This window comes from Phascolarctos cinereus, unplaced genomic scaffold, assembly GCF_003287225.1.
Source record: "Phascolarctos cinereus isolate Bilbo 61053 unplaced genomic scaffold, phaCin_HiC Scaffold_4;HRSCAF=312, whole genome shotgun sequence".
Classification (NCBI taxonomy): Eukaryota; Metazoa; Chordata; class Mammalia; order Diprotodontia; family Phascolarctidae; genus Phascolarctos; species Phascolarctos cinereus.
The window spans coordinates 590,547,675-590,570,604 of NW_027555847.1; the positions used below are offsets into that span (position 1 = coordinate 590,547,675).

Consider the following 22,930-nt stretch of genomic DNA (forward strand, 5'->3'; position numbering starts at 1 on the left):
GTGTGACCCTGGGTAAGTCATTTAACCCTGTTTGTCTTGGTTTTCTCTTTTCTTTTACTTCTTTTTCTTGCTTTTACCAAGAAATTTTTACAATTTACAATTTTAATTTAATTTACAATTTAAATTAAATGTAGTTTTACAATTTAAAATTTAAAATTAAATTTAAAATATTTAAATTTTAAATTTAAGGTTTCTTCCTGACTCCAGGCCCAGCACTCTATCCACTGAACCACCTGGCTGCTCCTCATTGAACCAACAAGCATTTAAGTGCTTACTATGTGCCAGGCTAACTACTGGGATACAAAGAAAGGAAAAAAGTCAAATGTGACCTCAGATACTTATTAGTGGTGTGATCCTGGGCAAGTCACTTAAGTTCTGTCTGCCTCAGTTTCCTCATCTGTAAAATGGGGATAATAATAGCACCCACCTCCCAGGGTTGTTGTGAGGATAAAATGAGATAATATTTGTAAAGTGCTTTGCAAACCCTGACGTGCTATATAAATGCTAGTTGCTTTTATTTTTTTAAAAGCAAGCACATAACAGCCTTTCTGAGGTTTTCTGATGATTTTTACTTGGCACAAAAATCAGAGATACAAGCAGGAGGTGACAAGGTTCCTTCTTCTGCCTGACCTTTGTAAATTTTTTTCTGTGTATACCCTGGAGACAAAGGCAAAGATGCACGTATATGACAACGGTGGAGAGAGGGAAGCTTGGTGTAATAGAGAGCCAGAGCTCAGTCAGGAAGATCTGGGTTTAAAGACTGCCTCTGATCATCTACCTGTGCAAGTATCCTACACTCTCAGTGTCCCACACAGCTCTCCAAGACCAAGTTGCAGAATAGTTGCTAAACTGCATTGGTAAAGATAGTCTCTCCATTGGGAATTCCCTGCACTTAGTGAAGTCATGGGTCTGGTTTACCAAACATCAGCGCTCGGTGTTTGGGTACAAAAGGAAACCTGTAAAGACCATCCACATTCAGACTGTCCTGGGCATTTTGCTGTAGGGTAGGCTTGATGTAGGACCTCTGAGGCCAAAAAGAAAAGGGGGGCTGGGGAAGCAACAGCTGTGGTCATAGAGAAGCAGAGCAACGTTGTTGGGGCAGCATAGTAGGGTGAGAGGAATTGTCCACAGGGCTTTATCCTTTGCTCCTGCCTCACCTTCACCAGTTTTACCATCAGACTTCACCATGGACCAGCCCTGGGATGAGGTGAGGAGAGTGGATGGACAGCAGGATTCTTCTAGACAGCAGCAGGTGAAAAGTAGGGATAGTTGGCAGAAGGGTGAAGGGAAAGGTCTTATTGACTTCTTTTCTTTTTTGGCTGGTTTCACTTTTACGAGGTGGCCGTTTGAATGTAAGGTATGAAATTCAAAATTATTCCACCTGTACTCCAGTCATCATCTTCCTGAACCACTTGAACCATGGAACTCTGCCCCTGGGACCAGCCTGGGTTTTGATAGGTGAGCTTTTGACTATTCTTATCTAGAAGTGGGCCTCCATTTCACTTTCTGGCCATTTCAAAACCACCCCACCCCACAGCCACCCCCCCTTCTTTATGCTTCCTTATTCCTCCATTAAAATGTAAGCTCCTTAAGGGTAGGAACAGCATCATTTTCTTGTATTTGTATCCCTAGTACTTAACACAGCGCCTGACATGTAGAAAGTACTTAATAAATACTTTATCACGCAATCATTCATGTAAATAAGGGAAAGAAATTCAAGATCATGGTCCCTACCCCTCAAGGATCTCACATACAAATGGGGGAGAAAACATGCCAATAACTTGGTACATACTTGAATTTAAATCCAGCTTCGGATACTTACTAACTGTGTGACCCTGGGCAAGTCACTTAACATCTGTCTGCCCTAGTTTCCTCAACAGTAAAACAGGAAAATAATAATAATACCTACCTCCTGGGTTTTTGTGAGAATCAAATGAGGTGAGTAAAGTGCTTAGCACAGTGCCTGGCACACAGCCAGCATTTAATAAATGTTTGTTCCCTTCTCTTACATATAAGACATATACAATGTAAATGGAAGTTTATCTCAGAGGGAAAGCTTTAGCAGTGGGAAGAACTTGGAAAGGCCTCCGGCAGAAAAGGTGGGATTTGAGCTGGGTTTTGAAGAAGGCAGAGAAGAAAGGAGGCAGAACTGCAGAGGGAGAATATTTCTTGCTGTAGGTGGCATGAAGCTGGGAGATAAATTATGTTTGAGGAGCAGCACAGAGGCCAGTGTTGTTTCGGCAAACATCATGTGCAGGGGAGTAAAGTGGAAGAACATTGGAAAGGTAGGACCTGCACTTAGGAAGACCACTTTGGTAGCTGAGTGTGAAAGACTTGCGGCAGGAAGACTACTTAGAAGATTATTGCAATTATTCAGGTAATGAGGGAATGAATTAGGGTGGGATATATGAGTGAATAGGAAAAGATATACACACATATATGTACATATGTACACGTGATATTGTGAAGGCAGGGATTAGATATGTGGAGTAAGAAGTCAAAGATGACATCCTAGTAGGGAGAGCTCTCCATAGTAATAAGAAAGTTGGAAAGAGGACACGGTTTGGGAGGAAAGATAATGAACCACGTTTTGGACACAGACATTTAATCTGAGAAGTCCAAAATTCAGTCGGTGATGCAGAACTAGAAATTGGGAGAGAGATTAGGAATCCGAAACTCATTTACATAGAAAGGGTAGTTAAACTGCTGGGATTTGATAAGATCAAGTAAAATAGTATAGAGGGAAAAGAGAAGAATACCTAGGACAATGCCTTGGAAGACACACAAGGCTTTGTAGATGAAGACTCAGCAAAGGAGACTGAGAAGGAATGAACAGATAGGAAGTGAACCAGGAGACAGCAATGCCATGAAACCTAATGGAGAAGAGGATGATCAACAGTGTCAAAGGCTGCAGAGAAGTCAAAAAGGATGATGATGAGAAAGTCTTCAAAGTTTTAATTACCTAACCCAATAGCATACAATTCAATATGTGCTAGTTTTTGTTCCAAAAAGTTGGACATTCATATAAGTCCAACTTCCTTGGAAAAGAAAAGTATCCACATTTTATACTTTTCTTTGCTTTTTATTTAGTATTGTATTAAATTAGAGGTAGGTACCATAAGTGATATGAGTGTAAGTGATAAGATATAAATGACATATAATATGATGAAATCCACATTTTAATCCTAAACACCCAGACTTCATAATGTAAATATCATTAGATAAATTCTCTGATGAACAAGGCTGAAAAACAAGAGTCTCCCAGAATACATGGGGCACTGGTTAAGTGGATATTTGGACAGTATCTCCTACTTTTGGTATACCTGTCTGGGAGTTCCACTTTGGCCACCATTCCATATTTTTGTCCAGAGGAAAACACTGACTTCCTTCCTGGCTTCTAATACTAACAGCTGACTCAAGGAGCTTCATAATTCACAAGGCAATTTAAATGTGATATAACTTAATTCCCCATGACTACACTATGATAGAAGAATGACAGGAATTATCCCCATGTTACAGCTCATTGATTTAGAATTTAAAGGGATCTCAGAGGCCATATAATCCAAATCCCTTTTACAGAAGAGGAAATGGAGCCAGTAAGTTTGAAATGAGGAAACTATAGTTCAGTGATTTGTCCAAGGTCACATGGACAGTAAACGGCAGAACTGGTCTTCAAACACAGTTCAAATCTGGGCCCTTCCACTATGCCATAGTTCTCCTAGTGCAGGAATTCTTAACCTGGGGTCCATGGACTCCTAAGGGCTTCCTGGACAAATTTCAGGAAGTCTGTGCAAATGAGTAGGGAAGGAAATTATATCTTTATTTTCACTAATTTCTAACTCTAATTTAGTATTTCCATATTATTAATGTAAGCAACCCTCATTACTCAAAGAAAGGGTCCACGACCCCAAAAAAGCTAAGAAGCCTTGTATGAGTGGTACTATGACAACTCTTTATCCTTTAGGATAGGTGGAAGGGTATGTGAATGAAGTTATTTAAACACTGTTCCGAGGCTCCCCACCCCCATCTCCTCCCAGTCTGGCTGATTTCTTATTTCTGTTTGGCTCTCTGTTTTCCAATTTAAAGTTGTGATAACTTTCATTCTGTTTTGACCCCTAACTGGGACAACTTCTAAAGTTAGTCATTGAAATTCCATCTTGTCAAAGCTGAGGATTTTCAACAGAAGCTGCTAAAATTAGAAGAAGATGAAGAACCATGTTGGCCCCAGCCCAAATGACATTGTCAGCCCAGATGAGACTTCTTTTCTTAATCAGACACAAGTGAGTGGCCCCTGCACAGCTATCACTTCAATTTCCATATGAGCTCCCTGTGAGAAAATAAGCAAACAGATTCTATAAGAAATATAAACAATCTCAGAGCTCCTAAAAATGTACTATGTGCTGGTGTTTTCCAAAGCAGCACCCCCTTTTTTCTGATCGGTCTTTTTTAAAAAACATTTTTATTTAAAGTTTGAGTTCCAAATTCTCTCCCCCTATCCCTCCTCCTCCCTGAGATGGTAAGCAATAAGATATAGCATTCCATTACATTCATATACCACAACTTGCTCAGCCATTCCCCAACTGATGGGCATCCCTTTGATTTTCAATTCATTGCCACCACAAATAGAGCTGCTATAAAGATTTTTATACAAATAGGTCTTCCCCCCGCCCTTTTTAGATGTCTTTGGGATGTAGACCTAGCAGCAGGATTGCAAAGCAGCCCTTTTTAAAGTGTGCTTAGGATATTTCATACCCCAGTTAAACCACCACAATAACCTCCCTCCCCTCTCAATGCCACCTGTAATAAATCAATGCTTGGCAGTGGGTAGTCATGAACTGAAGTCAGTGGAAGCTATATTTTTGTAGAAAGGGGGGAAAAGTGGATTGTTAAATTCCCACCTAAAACCAGATGCTAGAGGAATAGCCAAGGAAAAAAGAATAAAGAAGACATTATAGCATAAAAATTCTGTCAGGGAACAGGGGAAAAAAGGCCAAGTATGAGAATAAGACTGTTAACTAATATTTATATATCATTTCTGAATTTCAGTTTTGTATACATTATCTTATTTGATTCTTACAACAATCCCTGTAAGGCAAATATAACAGCCATTATCTCTCCCCTTCCCCATTTTACAGATGAGGAAATGAGGTGGGAGAGGTTAAGTGACTTGCCCTTGGTCATACTAATTCCACATATCAGAGCCAGGATCTGAACCCAGGTCTTGCCTGACTCTAAGTTCTGGGCTCTTTCTACTATTCTCTGCCACCAAGTGCAAATGATAACCACAAAAACAAGCAAACAAAAAAAATGAAATAGAAACTATTTCCTCTAGTTTGTGGACTTCTTTGGAAGAGCAAAATAGACCACCTGCCTTCTCCCATTGATGGAATGATAGACTTTGAGAACCAGAAGAAACTGTAGAGATCATCTAACCCAATGGCTTTCAAACATTTTTTTTTTTGCTCATGGCATAGTATCCTTTGCCTTCAGGAACTGAGGTGCATTAAATTAAGTTGGCAACAACGTTGGACCCTATATCTGGGCCTTGGAATTCCTGTCCTCTCTTTCTTTCCTCTGCCCCTTACCCTTCCTCTTTATTTCCCCAGTACTTGCAGTGAAGAAGGCATCGGAAGACACAGATGAAGCAGCAAACAGCAGCGAGAGGTGGGCCTGGGGAAATTTCCAGGCCTGTCTAGTATAAAGCATATGTCTACTTATGACCCTTTTCCTACAGAGCAGTTAATGATGAAAAGGGCAGAAAGAGTTCTTGTATAAAAAAGGGAGCACTGACCCTCAAGACAGGAGGACCTGAGTTCAAATCCAGACTCAGACACTTGACACTTACTAGCTGTATGACTTTGGGCAAGTCATTTAACCCCACTGCCTAGCCAAAAAAAAAAAAAAGTAAAAGAAGGCAAAGGATCTGATGTATGCGATGAACATTTTGATGCTTATTAAGAGTGAAAAAATAACATTCTTTTAAGAAACACAACTTTAATACAAGATTTACACAGTTTTGGAAAGCAGCATAGAAGTGAGGACTCAGAAGTTGTCAAATGTGGAATAATTTCTCACTTTTGTGGGAATAGTTTAATGTTACAAAGAGGCAGAGAAACACCTTGTATTAATTAAAACTAGAAAAATGTGAGTTTGCAGAAAACAGTTTCAAGGGTACCAAAAAGACTATGTTGTGGGGACCTTTAGGGAGTTGCAAAGCATGATGGTATGCCTGCCAATTTGCATGTACATGCTTTATAACCAAAGAGGGTAAAACTAAGAAAATGAGAAATTCTACCAACTTCAATTGAAAAAGGACTGTTTATTTGATAGCAGAAATTTTGGGGGTTGTGACTTTTGATGATAAAGTCAGTAACTGAGTCAAGAAGTTCTCATTTAAGCTGTTGGGAAGGACAAGAGGAATCACTCAAGACAGCAGTAGGAAAAGAGGAAAAATGTGGAGAAAACTTGAAGTAACAGCAGGAGGGCTGAAGAGATGTTCCACTGGAGCATCAGAGAGGCAGCAATTAGGAGCAATCAGCTGGGAGGTCTCCACTACAGATTCCCAATTAGTCAGAGAAAGAAAGGATTTCATCGCAGAGTTCCAGTGACAAAAATTGCTCTTTAGCACCCCTTAGAGTTTGGGAAAGGCAAAGCTTTTCATGAGAGCTTGCTCTCCACTGCTATCTCTGGCTTGAAAAGGAAAAATAGAGGGGTTTCTCTAAGGGCTGTGGTGAGGGGCTTAAAGAATGAATAAACCTCAGCTGTGATGCTGTGAGTCCTACTCTCACTGGAAATCCCAGCATCCTGGTTAGTATATAACTGGACTGGCTGATCCATATAACCCAGAGATAGCCCAGTATTATAAGCTTGGCTTATAACAGAACTGTTAGTCATTCTCATGAAAAACTAACAGTTAAATACTCTTTAAAGGGTGATGGTTCATTGAAAGAGCTGATAAAGGTTATATTTGAGCAGAGAAGAGTATTTGCCCAGCTGATGAGGATTGAACAGCTAAGCAGTCAGCGAAGAAACCACTTGGTAGGTGGTGTAGATGTTCAGAAAGGACAAAAATCATGGAAACCTGCAGGCTAGAATTACCCTAAACACCTGGGTTTTCTTTCTTCACTTGTTTCCATGCCAGGTTCCCATAAGTATGTGCCCAGAGTTATTAAGTGCATTGGTGGGAGAATGTGGTCTAGGTCTATATGTATATCATGATGTATTTTACTGTTTGTGTATTTGCTTTAATATCAGTAATACAAAATTGTATTTCGTTATGTTTAAAACTTAAAAAGTATTATTGCTGTGGCTGGCCGGCTGTATAGACAGAAAACACAATGAATGGGAAAGCTAGAGTGGTCTGTAGGTGAAGTATTTCATCAAGAGTCACCTCTTGGATCCTGAGAGAATTTGAATATAACTGTAGTCTCTCTCTGGGAACTCAGATCTGCTAAAATAAGCACAAGTTAGAGGAGCGAGCCAAATTCAGAGAAAAAGTATCAATGTTTTATACTCCACTCTGTTGCTCTCACTGCATGTCATCTGCCCCATTACAGAGCAGGGGCACTGGAACAGGCCACATATCTCATTTTCTGGTGTTACATGCATGAAACTTGTGGCACGGTGTACCATTGTTATGAAGGACCATCAGCTTGGCATAATCTCTTCCTTCAAATGAAGAAATGAGGCCCAGAGAGTTTAAATAACTTTGTCTAAGGTTGTATATCAAGTTAGTGGCAGACTCAGGACTATTCTGAGTCATGATCCAGTGAAGAGAAAGTATAGTCATGCTGGTCATCTTGAACTTGTATCTGTTTTGCCACTTCTGGAGGTCCTAGTTTCACAGTGTACCAAAAGTTCTGGAGTCCTAGTGTGTGAAAATGAGGTTACCTTGGAAGGCTACCTTGGACTAAAGTTTAGGCAACTGGGTTTCAAAAACTCTAAGTATCAAGCAAAACACACACACACACACACACACACACACACACACACACACACAAACACACACCTGTTCCCCAATCCAGTACTCAAAATTTTACTGAGTTAAAATCAATCCAAAAACAGTTCTGATGGAAGAAATAAGGGTTGTTACTTACGAGAGGCAAAGCAGCAACTTGGTAGGTAGATCTGGCTGGAAAACTACCTTTGAAAACTAGAAATAAAATAATTCTGCATGAAAAGGACTAAACAGGATGAAACAGGACTAAATATTTCACGTAGGGTAAGCAAGGAAACAAGGGCCTCAGAGAGCAAGGAATGTGTATACAGCCCCATTTGGAGGTTACGTTAATATGCACAATAGAAGGTTTCAGGTTTTTATCTTTGATTATTTTTTGATGCACAAATCTTCACAACTGTAATGAGGATTCACCAAATTCTCCTCCAAATTGGTATTATTCTAATGCTGATTTCAGGTCTTTTGATCAATTTACATTCTCATCATTTTGCTTCTATTTAGAACTATTTTCATTAAGCCCCCAGGCCTGGAGTCAGCTGCATAAAGAGAAAACTCTAGAAATTAAAAGCAAGCAGGCAAATGGCTCATATCACAGAATCAATAATTTTAATTAATCACATTTTTAATTAATGAGGCTTAGATAAATTTTAAAAAGGAAGATCACCAAGATTTCCAGAGAAAGTTTGAGAATTATGGAGTCTCCAATGCTGCAATCCATTTCTTTAAAAAGTAGATGAGAAGAAGTAGATGTAAATGAAAAACAACAACTTACATTGCTTGTAGACATCATTAAAAAGATTGAAGTCATTTATGTCAGCCAGTAGAACAGTACTCTTTACCACTAAAGACACATGGACACAATCTCATTAGACTCTAGAACTTAATGGGATACAGCCATCATACTTTGAACAAATCCAAGGATTAATGATGTTCTCCCACTAAAAATCCTTTCCTAGTTTCTGACAAATTCCAGTTTACAATAAAACAACTGAAATCAAATCACTCACCATTACTGAAGTCACAGCCTCCAGCCTTGAGAATTTCTCCCACATTTACAAGAGCCTGTTGGTACAAAGCACAAAGCTGGAGGCACTGACAATTTTTGTTTCCATTTCAACATAAATGCTCCAGGTTGTTAAGTTTTAGAGATTGAAGAAACAGCTGTTCTTTCAAGAAGAAAAGTCCAACTGGGTTTTCCAAACATCTTCAAATGTTGAAGACAACAAATTATGTTCCTCTTAAGGATTTTCTTCTCCACCTAAAACATTCTTAGTTCCTTCAACCCATTCTCCTCAGGTGGTGTGGGTCAAAGCCCTTCACTATCACGGTTGTCTCCCTCTGGATACTCTCCAGGTTATCAATGTCCTTCTTAAAATTTGGTGTCAAGACCTGAATACAGTACTTCAGAGTAAACTATCATCTTTCCAGTCCTAGAAATTGTGGCCTTACAATAAAGCCGACGATCACATTAGCATTTTTGGCTGACACACTACACTGCTGATTCCCACTGAGCTTTGCCAGATGCTGAACCTCAAAGATCTCTTTCAGATGGATTTCTGCCTAATCATGACTCTCCCATTTCCTACTTGTAAAGCTGACTTTAAAAAATCCAACTGTTAAGACTACTTTTATTCTTATTAAATTTCATTTTGTTAGATTTGTTGTTAACTCCTTAAAAACCTGGCCCCTTCCTAACTTTTTGGTCTTCTTATACTTTACTCTTATTCAAATACTCCATGATCCAGTTAACACTGGCCTCTTTGCTGCTCCTTATACCTACGATACACCATTTCCCAATTCCTGGAATTCTCCCTCCCAGCTTCTCTGGCTTTCTTCAAATTTAAGCTAAAATCCTGTAAGAAGCCTTTCCCAGTCCTCTTTGATCTTAAGTGTCTTCCCTCTAGAATTACCCCCAATTTAGGCTACATATATCTTGTTTATACATAGTTGTTTGCATGTTGCCTCCCCAATTAAACTTTGAGTTCCCTGAGAACAGGACGTATTTGGTTTCCCTACCACTTGTGCCTGGTACATAGTAAGGGCTTAATAAATGATTGACTTGATTTTTTTGGGATCTCATTCTTGTCATGTAATAAATTGGCCATTTCTTTGTCATTTGACAATTTAATAACACGCCATCCTTTTATCCAAGTTATTGATAAAAATTTTGATGGCACAGGGTCAAGCACAGATACTTGGGTCACCCCACTACAGACTTCTTTCCAAGTTGACTTGGATTCCTTAATAACTATTTTTTAGGTCCAGTCAATTACCTCTGAATGCACCTGTCTACTCCTTCTTGTCTCTTTTTCTTCCATAAGAATAGGATAAGGGACTTGGTGGTTTTCAAACTTCACACTCTTAAAAATTAATGAGGAACCCCAACCCTCCCCAAAGAGCTTTTGTTGATGTGGGTTATATCTATTGATATTTATCATATTAGAAATTAAACCATTTTAGCAATATTATGACTTATCTTTTCTCTAAACATTTTGAAATCTGCTCCCCTAAAATCTAGGATGCATGTCAGACTCTATGCAGCTTTCCTATCTTATTTCCATTTAATTTTAAGATGAAAGGGTCACTTTCCCCAAGTTGCCCATATTTTGATGATCAACTCAAGAAAAACAGTTTCCTTCACTAGTTTACCTTTCAAAGGGCAAAATTATCATTAATATAAGTCTAGAAATTGTTTGCTGCTCTGCTGTGGCCAAAGACACATTTTCAGCAGATGTATGGATAATTACTCCACTACTGGATAACTGGATAATGCCTTTACTACTATCACGCTGCCATATGAGGTATGTGATCTGTTTCCTTACTTGCCTGGTTTTTCTTTCTGTCCAGGTGGTTTATAGCAGAGACTAATGACAATATCTATTCTGTTTCTGCCTCTGTTGGTTTTCAATCCAGAGCTTTCCATCAACTTCTTTCACTGTAGTTCTTATATTTGCTTATATGAATGTGTCTTCCTACTATAAAATGCTATACAATCTGTACAATATGCACATATATACATATAAATATATATTATACAATCCAGAGGTACCACTCTTTTATATGTCTTGTTTCTTGTGAATCAAGTATATCCTTCCAGAGATAGATTCCAGTCAGGACATCAGAAAAGGTTAAGACACCTTGGAATGGATGATCTCTAAGGTTCATTTCTGCTTTAGATTCTATGATTAGTTTCCTGTATATTGAAGTAAAATACTACAATTTTCCTTCATTCATTGAACTTTTTTTTTCTCTCAGAGCCAAAAGACCCTTTTACTCAGAGCCAAATCCGTTAATCTCTTCCCTCTCAGACAACTTTCCATCTACTCTGTATATTTTTTGTATGTACTTAGCTATTTACATGATATCTCTTCCAGTGGGATGTGGGCTTCTTGATGACAGGGTATGTTATTTGTCTTTTGCCTTTCTTTGTATCCCCAGCACTTAGCACATAATAGGTGCTTAATAAATGCTTGGTGAGTGAGTGAATGACTACAGTGGACCTTACTGGACATCCAAGTTGTTTTGGACTCAGGAAAGATCTGGGTTGTAAACTTGCCTGACCCTTGACCAGCTGTGTAAACTTGGACAACTAAGTGCACTGGATTTGGACTCAGGAAGAGTCAGAGCACAGGACCTGGAGTCCAGAAGATTCATCTTCCTGAGTTCAAATGCGGTTTCAGATACTTACTAACTGTGTGACCCTGGGCAAGTCATTTAACCCTGTTTGCCTCAGCTTCCTCATCTGTAAAATGAGCTGGAGAAAGAAATGGCAAATCACTTCTGTATCTTTGCCAAGAAAACCCCAAATGGGGTCACAAAGAGTTGGACAGGACTGAAACAACTGAACAGCAGACTTGGGTTAAAATCCTGCCTCAAACACTTACTGGTTGTGTTCCCTTGGGCAAGTTTATTAATCTTTCTGAGTCTCAGTTTCCTAATGTATAAAATGAAGGGCACTGGATTCAGTGCTAAGTTCCCTTACAGCTCTAAATCTATGATCCTATGACCTCTCTGGGTCTCCTTTTACTCATCTGTAAAATGGGAATAATAATATATGTAGGATTTAACTTAAAGGGTTGTTATGAGGATCCAGTGAGAATATTTATGCAGGGTACTTTATAAAAGTCAACTATTATTAAAAATTAAATTAAATCCAACAAGCACTTATTAAGTGCTTACTATGTGCTATGAGCTAGAGATAAAAAAGAAAAAGAAAACTCTCCTTGCCTGGGGGAATAGAACATTTTCACAGACAAATATATATAAATACATATATATATATATGTATACACACATACATATTTTCACAGAGAAATATAAGTATATATATATAAAACTGAAAATGTTTGATAGATAGATAGATAGAAAGATAAATAGATAGATAGAGGGTAGTTTGGAAAGAAAAGCACCAACAGCTCTTGAGAGCTGGAAGGCTTCTTGAAGTAGGCAGCATTTGAGCTGAGCTACTTAAAGAAAACTTGAGAGTTGTATTAAGCAATAACCACCTCCAATCTTGTGAGGTCCAGACCCATTTAAGGGATAGTATGCTGATTTAGATGTTCCTAGAAGGGCCAGAGGTTATTTGAGACCCAGAACTGTGTCAAGAGTTCAGCCGGGGTTCATCTTTGCTCTTCCTGTCATACTGTCCCCCTACAGTACCTCTAGCCCATCATCAGGTCCCTTCCTCAGGAGGGGGTAGCAGCTACAAGGAGAGTAAAAAGATAAAGCTTTTGTTCTCTAAAATGACTTACAGTAACAGATTCACTAAAGTCTAAGCCAAAAATGAAACAAAACAAAACACACTGTTGCAGAGATGGGACATTGCGCCAGTGCAGGCCGGAAGCTTGGAGATACTGTATCCATCTTTGTACTAATGTTTGGTATAAAGGGGCTTTCCACAGTGACTTCCCCAGGATCCCACAACTGGCACAGGGCAGAGGCGGATACCTAGAACCCAAATCTTTCTTACTTCAAGATGCCTAGGTCTCTATCTGCTACCCTGTAGAGCTATGCAAATTCATCCCTCAAAACTCGTTTACCTGTATGGCTCCTAGACACTGGCAGTCCCTACTAAGATGTGTATAACTAAGGGGAGGTAGAGTCTTTTGGGATTTCTTAAGATATACCTAAAAGAGAAATTAACCATAACCAGTCACATTTAATTATATCAGCTAGTCACAATTATCAGATTTGGGACCACTCAATATAATTGAGTCTGATGGCACACTTCATGTTAAGTATGCAGAGAAGAGTTTCCAACTGGGCAGAGGGGAATGATTTCTTACCTGTTTAAATTCTTCTGCCAGCCCTCCTGACACAAGCTTTCCACTTGTGGGATCTCTACCAACCTGTCCAGAGACATACAGTGTCCGGTTGATCAGCAAACCTTGACTAAAATTGGAGAAATATGGGAAATAATGTTGTCAGTGCTGAGAATCTATGCAAAGAGAAATTCCATCTCTATGTAAGGATGCACATTAATTACATATTTTTAAATAATTAAAAAAACTGAAAGCCGTGCAATTAAAATGTCAAGTTTGGCCCAAAGAAGAAAGGAGACAATTCAGCCCTCTTCAGTTTTCTATACAGAAATGGAAGAACTATGGGTATAAAACATAGGTGTCAAATTTGGTCCCCGGGTTGCCCACTAGATTAAAATGTAATTGTAAAATGTTTAATAAAATAAATAAAATAGAATATAACCTAGATAATGCTGATTTGTGGTTTCCTAAGTTAATATATGGCTCCCTAGGATCTGTTTCTACTTGAGTTTGACACCATTGGTATAAAACACTACATACATTATTAGACTCTGTTGGTATGTTGGTTACGTTAAATTTTTTCCCATTCTTTTTTATTCTTTGTTACAAGGAATGGATCCAGATCTGGGTGGGGGAGATAGGAGAGATCTATTTGAAATGAAGGTGATACAACAACAAAAGAAAGCAATATTTTTTTAAAAGGGTCCAAATGAATGCATGAAAGAATGAGTGCTGTGTGCAGCTCTTTCTGTGGTGGCAAAGAATTGGAAATTGAGGGAATGTCTATCAATTGGGGAATGGCTGAACAAGTTGTGGTATATGAATGTAATGGAATACTATTGTGCTATAAGAAATGATGAGCAAGTGGACTTCAGAAAAACCTGGAAAGACTTGTATGGACTGATGCTGAGTGAAGGGAGCAGAACCAGGAGAACGTTGTACACAGTAATAGCCATGTTGTGCGATGACTAACTTTGATAGACTTAGATCTTCTCAGCAATGCAAGAATTAAGACATCTCCAAAAGTCTCATGATTGAAAATGCTATCCACATCCAGAGAAAGAACTATGGAGTTTGAATACAGACTGAAGCATACTATTCGCTCTTTTTTTCCCTTCTGTTTTGTTTTGTTTCTTCTTTCTTGTGGTTCCTCCTATTGGTTCTAATTCTTCTTTGTAACATGACTAATTGAAAATATGTTTAATAGGAATATATATATGTGTAGCCTATATCAGGTTGCGTGCTGTCTTGGGGAGGGTAGTGGGGAGGAAGGGGGATAAAATTTAAAACTCAAAAGCTTATGGAAGTGATTGTTGAAAACTAAAAATAAATAAATTAATTAAAATTTAAAAAATAAAAAAACACTGGAGAAAAAAAGATTTTAAAATTTCCTTTATATGATTTTTTCGAAGTGAATTTATTTTCTAAATTGATGTGGTCCTTGGCTCTATGTCTTTCTACTTAGTGAAGATGTCTAATGCTTTCTGGTTGAGATTTTCAAGGATTCTTTAATATTTGGGGCAAATTATTTACATTGGTTAAACTGTTTTAGAAAATGTCTATTCCTTCATCCATTCCTATTTTTCATTGTCAATATCTGGTTTAAATACACCACAGTGTAGTCACTTCACTCTCTTATCTACTCATTTGGATGCTTTCTTTTAATTTGATACTGATTTTCACATTTAACCTAATAAGTCACTGATTTGATGATGTTTTTGTACATAGTCAAGCTTTTTCTGTAGCTTATTCAGAAAGAATGACCTTAGTAAGTAATCATTTCCTCTCTATTGGAATGTAATGAATCATTTTGTGTCATTAAAAAAAGAATGAATGCTGTGTACACAGTAGGTGCTTAATAAATATTTGTTGAAATATTTGAAAAGTTTTAGCATTTCTTTTCATAAACAAGGATTGCTACTTAGAGGAAGAAGTGTATAGAAAGACTCAGTCCCACAGCACTTCTAGCACAGGGCTAACTGGTTGATTAATAAAAAGCAGACCCTTCATTTCATTGTTGATGTTGTGTCTGACTACAAGTGATCCCATTCTGGTTTTCTTGGCAAATATATTGGAGAAGTTTTGTCACATAAAAATCTGTCATGAAGAGAATCTGAGGCACAGAGGTCTGAATATAATCTATTTATTAGCAAGGTTTGCCATTGCCAATAATAGAGGTCAATGGCCCTTAGGGGCCAGAGACACACCTTACAATCAGAGCAGCTTTTTATGTAGTTTGGTGGTTAGATAAGTTCCAAGGAAGCAAACTAAACCAAGACTGTGATTGATGTACAAGAAAGCTGAAGGTGGGCTATATAGCACATTGACTGGCAAAAGGGGTCTTTAAAGCATATAGGAAAACCCAGAGTTGAGTAACATCCTTTGGAAAGTCCTGTGCCAAATACCACGATATCAGAAAGACCAAGTGCTGAGCAAAACATCTCCTGACCAGGTTGATTTATCCACCATTCATCTTCCTTATCTCCCTTGAGAGAGAGAACCAGCTTGTAGCCTTTAATATTTGGGTATGTAAGCTCTTACAAACTCTGCTACTAAGGTCTACACTGATCCATACATATCAGTTACAGATATTAACTAAAAACTCTTAACAATTAATTAACCAGTTATCTATAATCAATTTCACAGTTTGCCATTTCCTTCTCCAGCTCATTTTACAGATGAAGAAATTGAGACAAATAGGGTTAAATTACTTGTCTAGGGTGACACAGTAAGTTTTTGAGGCCCTCCTTTTTTCTTTTTCTTTTGCTTTATTGTGAGGCAATCAGGGTTAAATGACTTTGACCAAAGTCATACCGCTAGTAAGTGTTATGTGTCTGAGGCTGGATTTGAATTCAGTTCTTCCTGATGCCTGACTCAGCCCTCTTCACCACCTAGCTGCATTTCATTACTAGGTATGAAAGTTCAACTGATTTTAGATTTTTCTTGGTTTGAATTTCATCAGCATGATTCCAAATGCTGACTACAAATACCAACAAAACAGAATGTTAAGAATGCTAGTAACACTTCTAACAAGTTTATCAGCAGTGCTCAGAGTACTGTCAGTCCCTGATTAGCTAGCTGGTTATATATAGATGAATGCACAAATGAGTGATGGATACCTCCTGTACCTTCTTCCCCAGTAGGGCTAGTTTGGAAAGGGGTTGGGGGAAACTGTCCCTAGCAGTGAGATGAGGCAAATGGCTTGGAAAGCAGAAAGCTCAGTCCAACGTCCAGCCTGGCAATAACTTTTGGATAGAAGTACTGAGTGTACAGAAAATGTGTTTCCAACCGGAAAAGCTAACATATTTGCTCCTAAATGGCCCTGACTCCTAACCCTGGCAATGGTCAGTGATATTCAGGTAACATATCCGGTGAGATTTTTTTTCTAACCAGTCTCGTGATTTCATTAGTTTCCTTGTTATTTCTAACTAGAAATAAGAGTAGTAATAAGCTCCATTTATGTAGCTTAATCACTTAAAGCAGAGGTAAACACTGCCAACAACCTTCTCTATGAAGCCAAACCAAATTAAAATATAATCAGGAAACACTTAATGAAATGAATTAAAACATAATAGACCATAGTGGTTTTCTAAGTCAATATACAGCCTATAAGGGATCTTTTTGTACAGTTTAGTCGCCCCATTTCTATTTCAGTTTAATACCACTGGTTTAAGGCACTTTCCTCACAGTAACTCTGAGGTAGGTATTATTATTGTTATATGGGCCATAGAACAGAATAATTGACAAAGAATCAAAACTGAGGGTAACCCAAAAAGCAATGGAGACACATGGCGGCTGTAAATACATTGTAGCATATTACCAACAATGATTTGGATGCCATAAGTGGCAGAAAAGATATCATTATGACAAGGGATGACAGATGGATGGCCAGAGTGCTCCACAGCTACCAGTGAGATGTCAGGAGAAAAGGAGAAAGATCTCAGGAAAATTGGGTGGACCTACTTTAGAGGACCTACTTTAGATGGGAGGACATGGATGGCTTGTACCTGCAACATTGAAGGAAATGTCAAATTAATAAACTCACAAATTCATCAGAATATTTTTGCATTCTTGGGCAAAGCAGATATCCACTCATTGGTGAATAGTTAAACAAATTATGGTAGAATGAAAAAGTGATATACACAATAATTCCTACAACATAAATATAAAAAAAGCAGCAACAGAACAAAGAAATAGAGATTGAATGCTTTGTAATTATAATGACCAAGCTTTGTTGCAATGAAAATATGAGAAGGTACCTCCTTCCTTTCTATGCACAGGTGAGGGGCTATGAAATGTAGAACACTGAATGTACTGGCCCAGCTTGAACGATGTGTTGGTTAGCTTTACTTATTTACTTTTGTTTGTTTTAATGAACTGCTTTCCCTTCTACGGCTTTCTGGGTGCTTGGGAGAGGGAAAATATATTGGGAAATGAATGTGATGTAAAAACAACATCAGTTTTTTTCTTGAAACAGGAGTTAAGCCAGAGAAAGAACACAATGGTTTTCACAAAATATTAAACAAAACAAACAAACAAAAACAACCTGTGGTGCAAAGAAGTGAGCCCATCAAGGAAAGCAGTATAAACTATGACTCCAACAGCAACAACAAAATAACATTCACAGAAATAATGATGATGATCATTATAATAAGTCTTCACATTTAAAGAAAATTGAGATTCAAAATGAATGGGATGTTCCAGTGAAGACTTCTCAGTGTAATTAAGGTAATGAGTTCAGAAGGTAGGATAGGCTTAAGAATAGATTTCTGTGAGTTATTTTTTTTAATGACATATATCAGTAGTTAAAATTTGTCTAGTGGTTAAGTCTTAACTTACTTTTTAATCTTATTCAAATGCATCTGTGCCCCTAAAGGAATCTAGCTCCAGAAAACTCTTAAAAGGTTTCTTATTTACTCCCCTTATCTCCCTTTGACAGGATCTTACTCAGATGTCTTCCAGTTCCCAGCATTGTCTGTTCAATCCCTAAGACCTAACAAAACAATTGTAAATTAGAGTCTGGTGTGTGAGATTGGGAGCCGAATTAACAGACAGTTGGGGGAGGGAAGGGGGAATTGAGTCTTCAGGGTTATATAAACTGATTTCTACCTCTGCGGGCTGTCTCCTCTCATCAGAGGCATTGGTGTGAGGACACCCAAATCTTGAGATTTGAAATAATATTAATAATTATAGCTATAATAAATTAACTTTCTGTTTCTCCTTGGACACCTCTGTGTTTTGTTTTATTTTTAATTTGAGTGGCATCCTACACAAAAATAATTAAGGGACTTGCCCAATCACAGAGCTAGAAAGCAACAGTGCCAGGGCTCAAGTCTTCTGACTCAACACCCATGCTCTGCCTCTAACTATTGAATATCTATGTTCACATTTTCCTTTCAACTCCATGGCCAATTTCAGTGTCAAGTTGCACATCATGTCTATTTCATACAAGGGATTTCCACTTGTTCTGGTTATTCCATTCCAGACAGCTCTCTCTATTTGTGTATTTCTTAATCTTTAGAAACTTGGATCTACCTATAATAAATTACCTTCATTTAATTGTCAACCACTTCCCTCAGAACTAAAACTACTCCAATGCAGAAGAAAATTATTCTCTACAAAATGGGAAAGATGATATCCGATCCAAACTAATCAGCATTTATTAAGCACCTACCATATGCAACACTCTGTGTTAGACGACAAAAAGGCACAAGGAAAAAGAGTCCCAGCCCTGAGAAGCTTCCATTCTACTGACTAGGTGGACCTGGCTTTATGAAAGTAACTTGTTGCCATTTCCTTTGCCCCTGAAGAATAAACTTCAGACACAAAAAATATCAAAGGCAAGAAACAATTTGAAAATTATAAAAACGGATTCTGTTTTTTATTAAGTAAGGTAAATGTTTTCTTGTCCTCATTTAGACAGAAGTTCTTAGCTTCCTTTGTAAAGCCAGCTATGCTACTTAGAATTGGTGCAGGAGCAGGTTATTAAAAATCAAAAAGAAAGTGAATTGATTTTACTTGCCAGTGCAGTCCACGTTTTCAGGGACTCATCTCATCAGCGTAATTAAAGGCTTACATCCGACCTCACCCTTAACACGTAAACTAAACTAAAACACTGATTATTGTTCTCAAGCTAATGCATTATTATTCACAAGCAAATGCATTATTAGCGAACACATTATTATTATTATTATTATTATTATTATTACTATTATTATTATTGTTATTATTATTACCTGTAGGGGCCGATGGCTTGTGGTGCCTTTTCTGTGCTGAGTACTTTTTCATTAAGGAAGTCATGACAAATTGTTTTTTTAATTCCCTCGTTGCAATTCTATGTGTCTAAGTTTTGCCCAGGTGCAACTAGTGACAGCAAAAGTAACCTTCGGATTTTTGCAGATCTGGAAGAGTAGTGGACGTGGTTAAGGCACATGCACTAGGAGAGTGTCTCGCACAGCATTTTGGGAATTGTAGTCTCATTTCGTTCAGTTTACACATGCGCACTTCTTCCAGGCTGTGTGGCTCCGGCGAGGCGGCGGTTGCGGAGTCGATCCCTTAAGCGGGTGGGTGTGTTACTTGTATCTTCTCAGCTCCTGCTCGCATATTCAGAAGGAAGTATTCCATTAACTAATATGTCGTTGTGTATGTCCCGGTTGTTCAACAAGGGCTATTTAACAGACTGGTGTGTGAAGTGACCTCTTCTGAAGTGTTAGGAAAAAGTTGTTTGGACGGACTGGGCATGCGCCAGCTGTCTTCCCCTCCCCCTTGGGTTCCTTCGCTCGCCTGCCCTCTAGCCCTGGACTAGCACTGGATGGAGTTAATGTTCAGGGTCAGGGGCTAAGCTAATGCACTACAGCTCAAATAATTTTTAGCCAAGGAGTCAGAGGAGGAGAGTTACACCTATTCCATCCGCCCCCTCTCAACGGCCCATCACCCAAAGTAGCAAATGCTACACAGAGTTTAATAATAATAAGAACTGCAATGCTTTAAACATCACAAAATGCTTTATATCCATTGCTTAATTGGTCCTAATAATGCCTATGGTTATTGTCGGTGCTATGTGTTGTAGATGTCCTGATTATTGTTAACAGATGAGGAATTTGAGGCTGGCAAGTTCAGGGGCTCATCCAAGGTCACTTAGCATCCTGAATTCCATTGCAGGTCTTCCTGAGTTGAGACAGCTTGGTATGGTGGGAGAAGCATTGGATTTGGAGGCAAGGATATGGGTTTATAATCCTAGCTCCCTTGATTCCTGTCTTTGATTTTGGTCAGGTCCCTTAGTGTCTCTGGGCCTCTGTTTCCTCATCTGTTAAGAGTTGGATTAGATGATTCTTTTAAGGTCCTATAGTTTTAAGTAGTTCATTCTTCAACCTCAGCCTGCCAAGAGCAAAGGCTAGGAGTTGATAGGATCACAGATTTAGAACTGGAAGGGACGCAACTTTCATTTTACTGAGGAGGAACGGGAGACCCCAGAGAGGTAAAGCATTTGCTGAAGTGGCAGAGTTAGGACTTGAACTTCTGGTCTTTTGGGCAACTGATGTAGGAAATTCATCATGTAACCAAACTTGTATACAGTTAAATATTTAATGCTATTTGTATTTAGTCATTTTTCAATTGTGTCTGACTCTTCTTGGTTTTCTTGACAAAGATACTAGACTGGTTTGCCATTTCCTTCTCCAGCTCATTTTATAGATGAGGAAACTGAGGCAAAGAGGGTTAAAGTGACTTGCTCAGGGTCACACAACCAGTAAGTGTCTGAGGCCAGATTTTAATTCAGGAAGATGAGTCTTCCTGACCCCAGGTCCAGCATCCTATCCACTCTACCACCTGTTGGTATGTCTGACCTATGTCATGCAGTTGCCTGTTATGTCATCTATAGGGTTGACCCTACACAAAATTGTTAAGGACAAAATTTGCCTTGGGTTTTCTCCCCTCCTCCTCTCATATGCTTTGTGACCTCATGCTACCCCTAGAATCCTCATAAACTAATCCTTATGGATATATATGTATATAATACATACATATATGTAATTTTGAATTCTGACGGTTGGAGAGATGGGAAGTGTTTCAATTTACCTATTTGTGTTTTCTACTTTCTGGGAACTTAAAAACTCTGGGAAAATTGTCTAACACGCACATAAATTAGAAAACGGTGGGAGATAATATATAATCCAACTATTAGATTGTATGAGACAGATTGTAAGGGGGGTGGGATTTAAAGAAGGGGGAAATGAGGGTGGGGTCATGGCATTGCAGCTGGAGGTTCGATTGATGTCAAGATTCCCAGCTGGCTGATGACTGTGGAATTGGAAGAATGGAAAAGAGAACTAGTCCAGAGATACTTCTGGAGTAAATCCCAAATTTGGCTTGAGTGTGTCTGAAAAGTAGAGACTTTTTCCTGGGACCAGGAGTGGAGAATGCACAGCAGAGGAATCAAGATGGCCAGAGTTGACCTACAGAAACTTTTGTATATGTATAGATTAGGAAACACTGCAAGCTTTCTAGGCTGGGAATAAGTTGCATTTGGACACAATCCTAACTACTTTATTATATTATTTATACATTTGTATATATATATGTGTGTGTGTGTGTGTGTGTGTGTGTATGCACATATGTATATATATGCATATATGTATATATACACATACACACATATGTGTATGTGTATATATACATATACACACATATGTATATATGTATATATTCATTCTCTTCACCTATAAATAAGCCCTAGAAAAAGCATTCTGTGGCCTGGAAGAAGTATAGAGGCAGTGAGTGGACAGGAAAAAGATGGTGATCAGATAATTAGGATCTTTCAACCTAAGGAGCCAACCTGGTTTAGGGACCCAGGGAGGCCTTAAATTGGAGTGCATTGATCATTGGAATTGAGTGGTAGAGGAAATTTTACAGGGCTAAAGACAAGGTACGGATTCTAAGGAAAGGCTTTGAGAACTGACAAGAGAATCTGAGCTTATGGCCCAGTGCTGAATTTTGGTATCTTTTAAACTGGGCTTAGATTGCTGTAGAGCTTAATTTAAAATTTACAATTTTAATAGGAGCATTGCTTTAACCAAAGTAAGTGTATCTTCTGATGGAACAGGCCCCTATAAAAGGTATTTTGGGTAGGAGGTTTTTTAGCACCCCTGAAAATATGTCATCAGTAGAGTGACAGGCTTTCTATGTGATTATGTCAGTGTTAGCCAGTGTTACAGATACTGTATCAACAGAGAGAGTTTACACACCAGGAGTTCCCTACATTGATCATAGTCACAAGTCTCAAACAAAAAAAAATCACCCTCCTTATCCAACAGTGACCCATAGATAGATACAGGTCTTTCAGACTAGAAGGACTCCTTTCTAAGGTTGAGAGCCTATTTGATTTTAGACACAGTTCTTGATTATATGATTTTCCATTGGAAATTTTTAATTCTAATTTTCCTCAGGTAATAGCAAATGCTTGCACACCACATTAGACTGGGAGAACTGGTTGATCCTAGGGAATCATATATAGCCAAGAGGCAGAGATAGAAGTATCCTTTAGACCAGTGATGTCAAATTCAAATAGAAATTGATTCCTGCTGTTTACATATTGACTTTAAAAACTGCACATTATCTGCATTGTATTGTACTTTTGTTGATTGTTAAACACTTCCCAAATACATTTTTATCTGGTTTAGGCAATATTCTGGAGTTTTGCAAGTTTGACACCTCT

The 22,930-nt window shown here is 38.4% G+C and overlaps 1 protein-coding gene across 1 annotated transcript; it reads right to left on the bottom strand.

Moving 5' to 3' along the window:
- Positions 1-3,161: 3,161 nt before the first annotated feature.
- On the bottom strand, positions 3,162-19,821 carry LOC110195991 (2-iminobutanoate/2-iminopropanoate deaminase-like). Its single transcript, XM_078151793.1, has 7 exons — positions 19,795-19,821; positions 19,455-19,552; positions 13,243-13,348; positions 8,965-9,019; positions 8,730-8,798; positions 8,097-8,152; positions 3,162-4,327 (listed from the first exon to the last, which is right to left on the bottom strand). The coding sequence occupies exons 1-7, from the start codon at positions 19,819-19,821 to the stop codon at positions 4,271-4,273; spliced, it is 468 nt and encodes a 155-aa protein (XP_078007919.1). The 3' UTR covers positions 3,162-4,270.
- Positions 19,822-22,930: the final 3,109 nt, after the last annotated feature.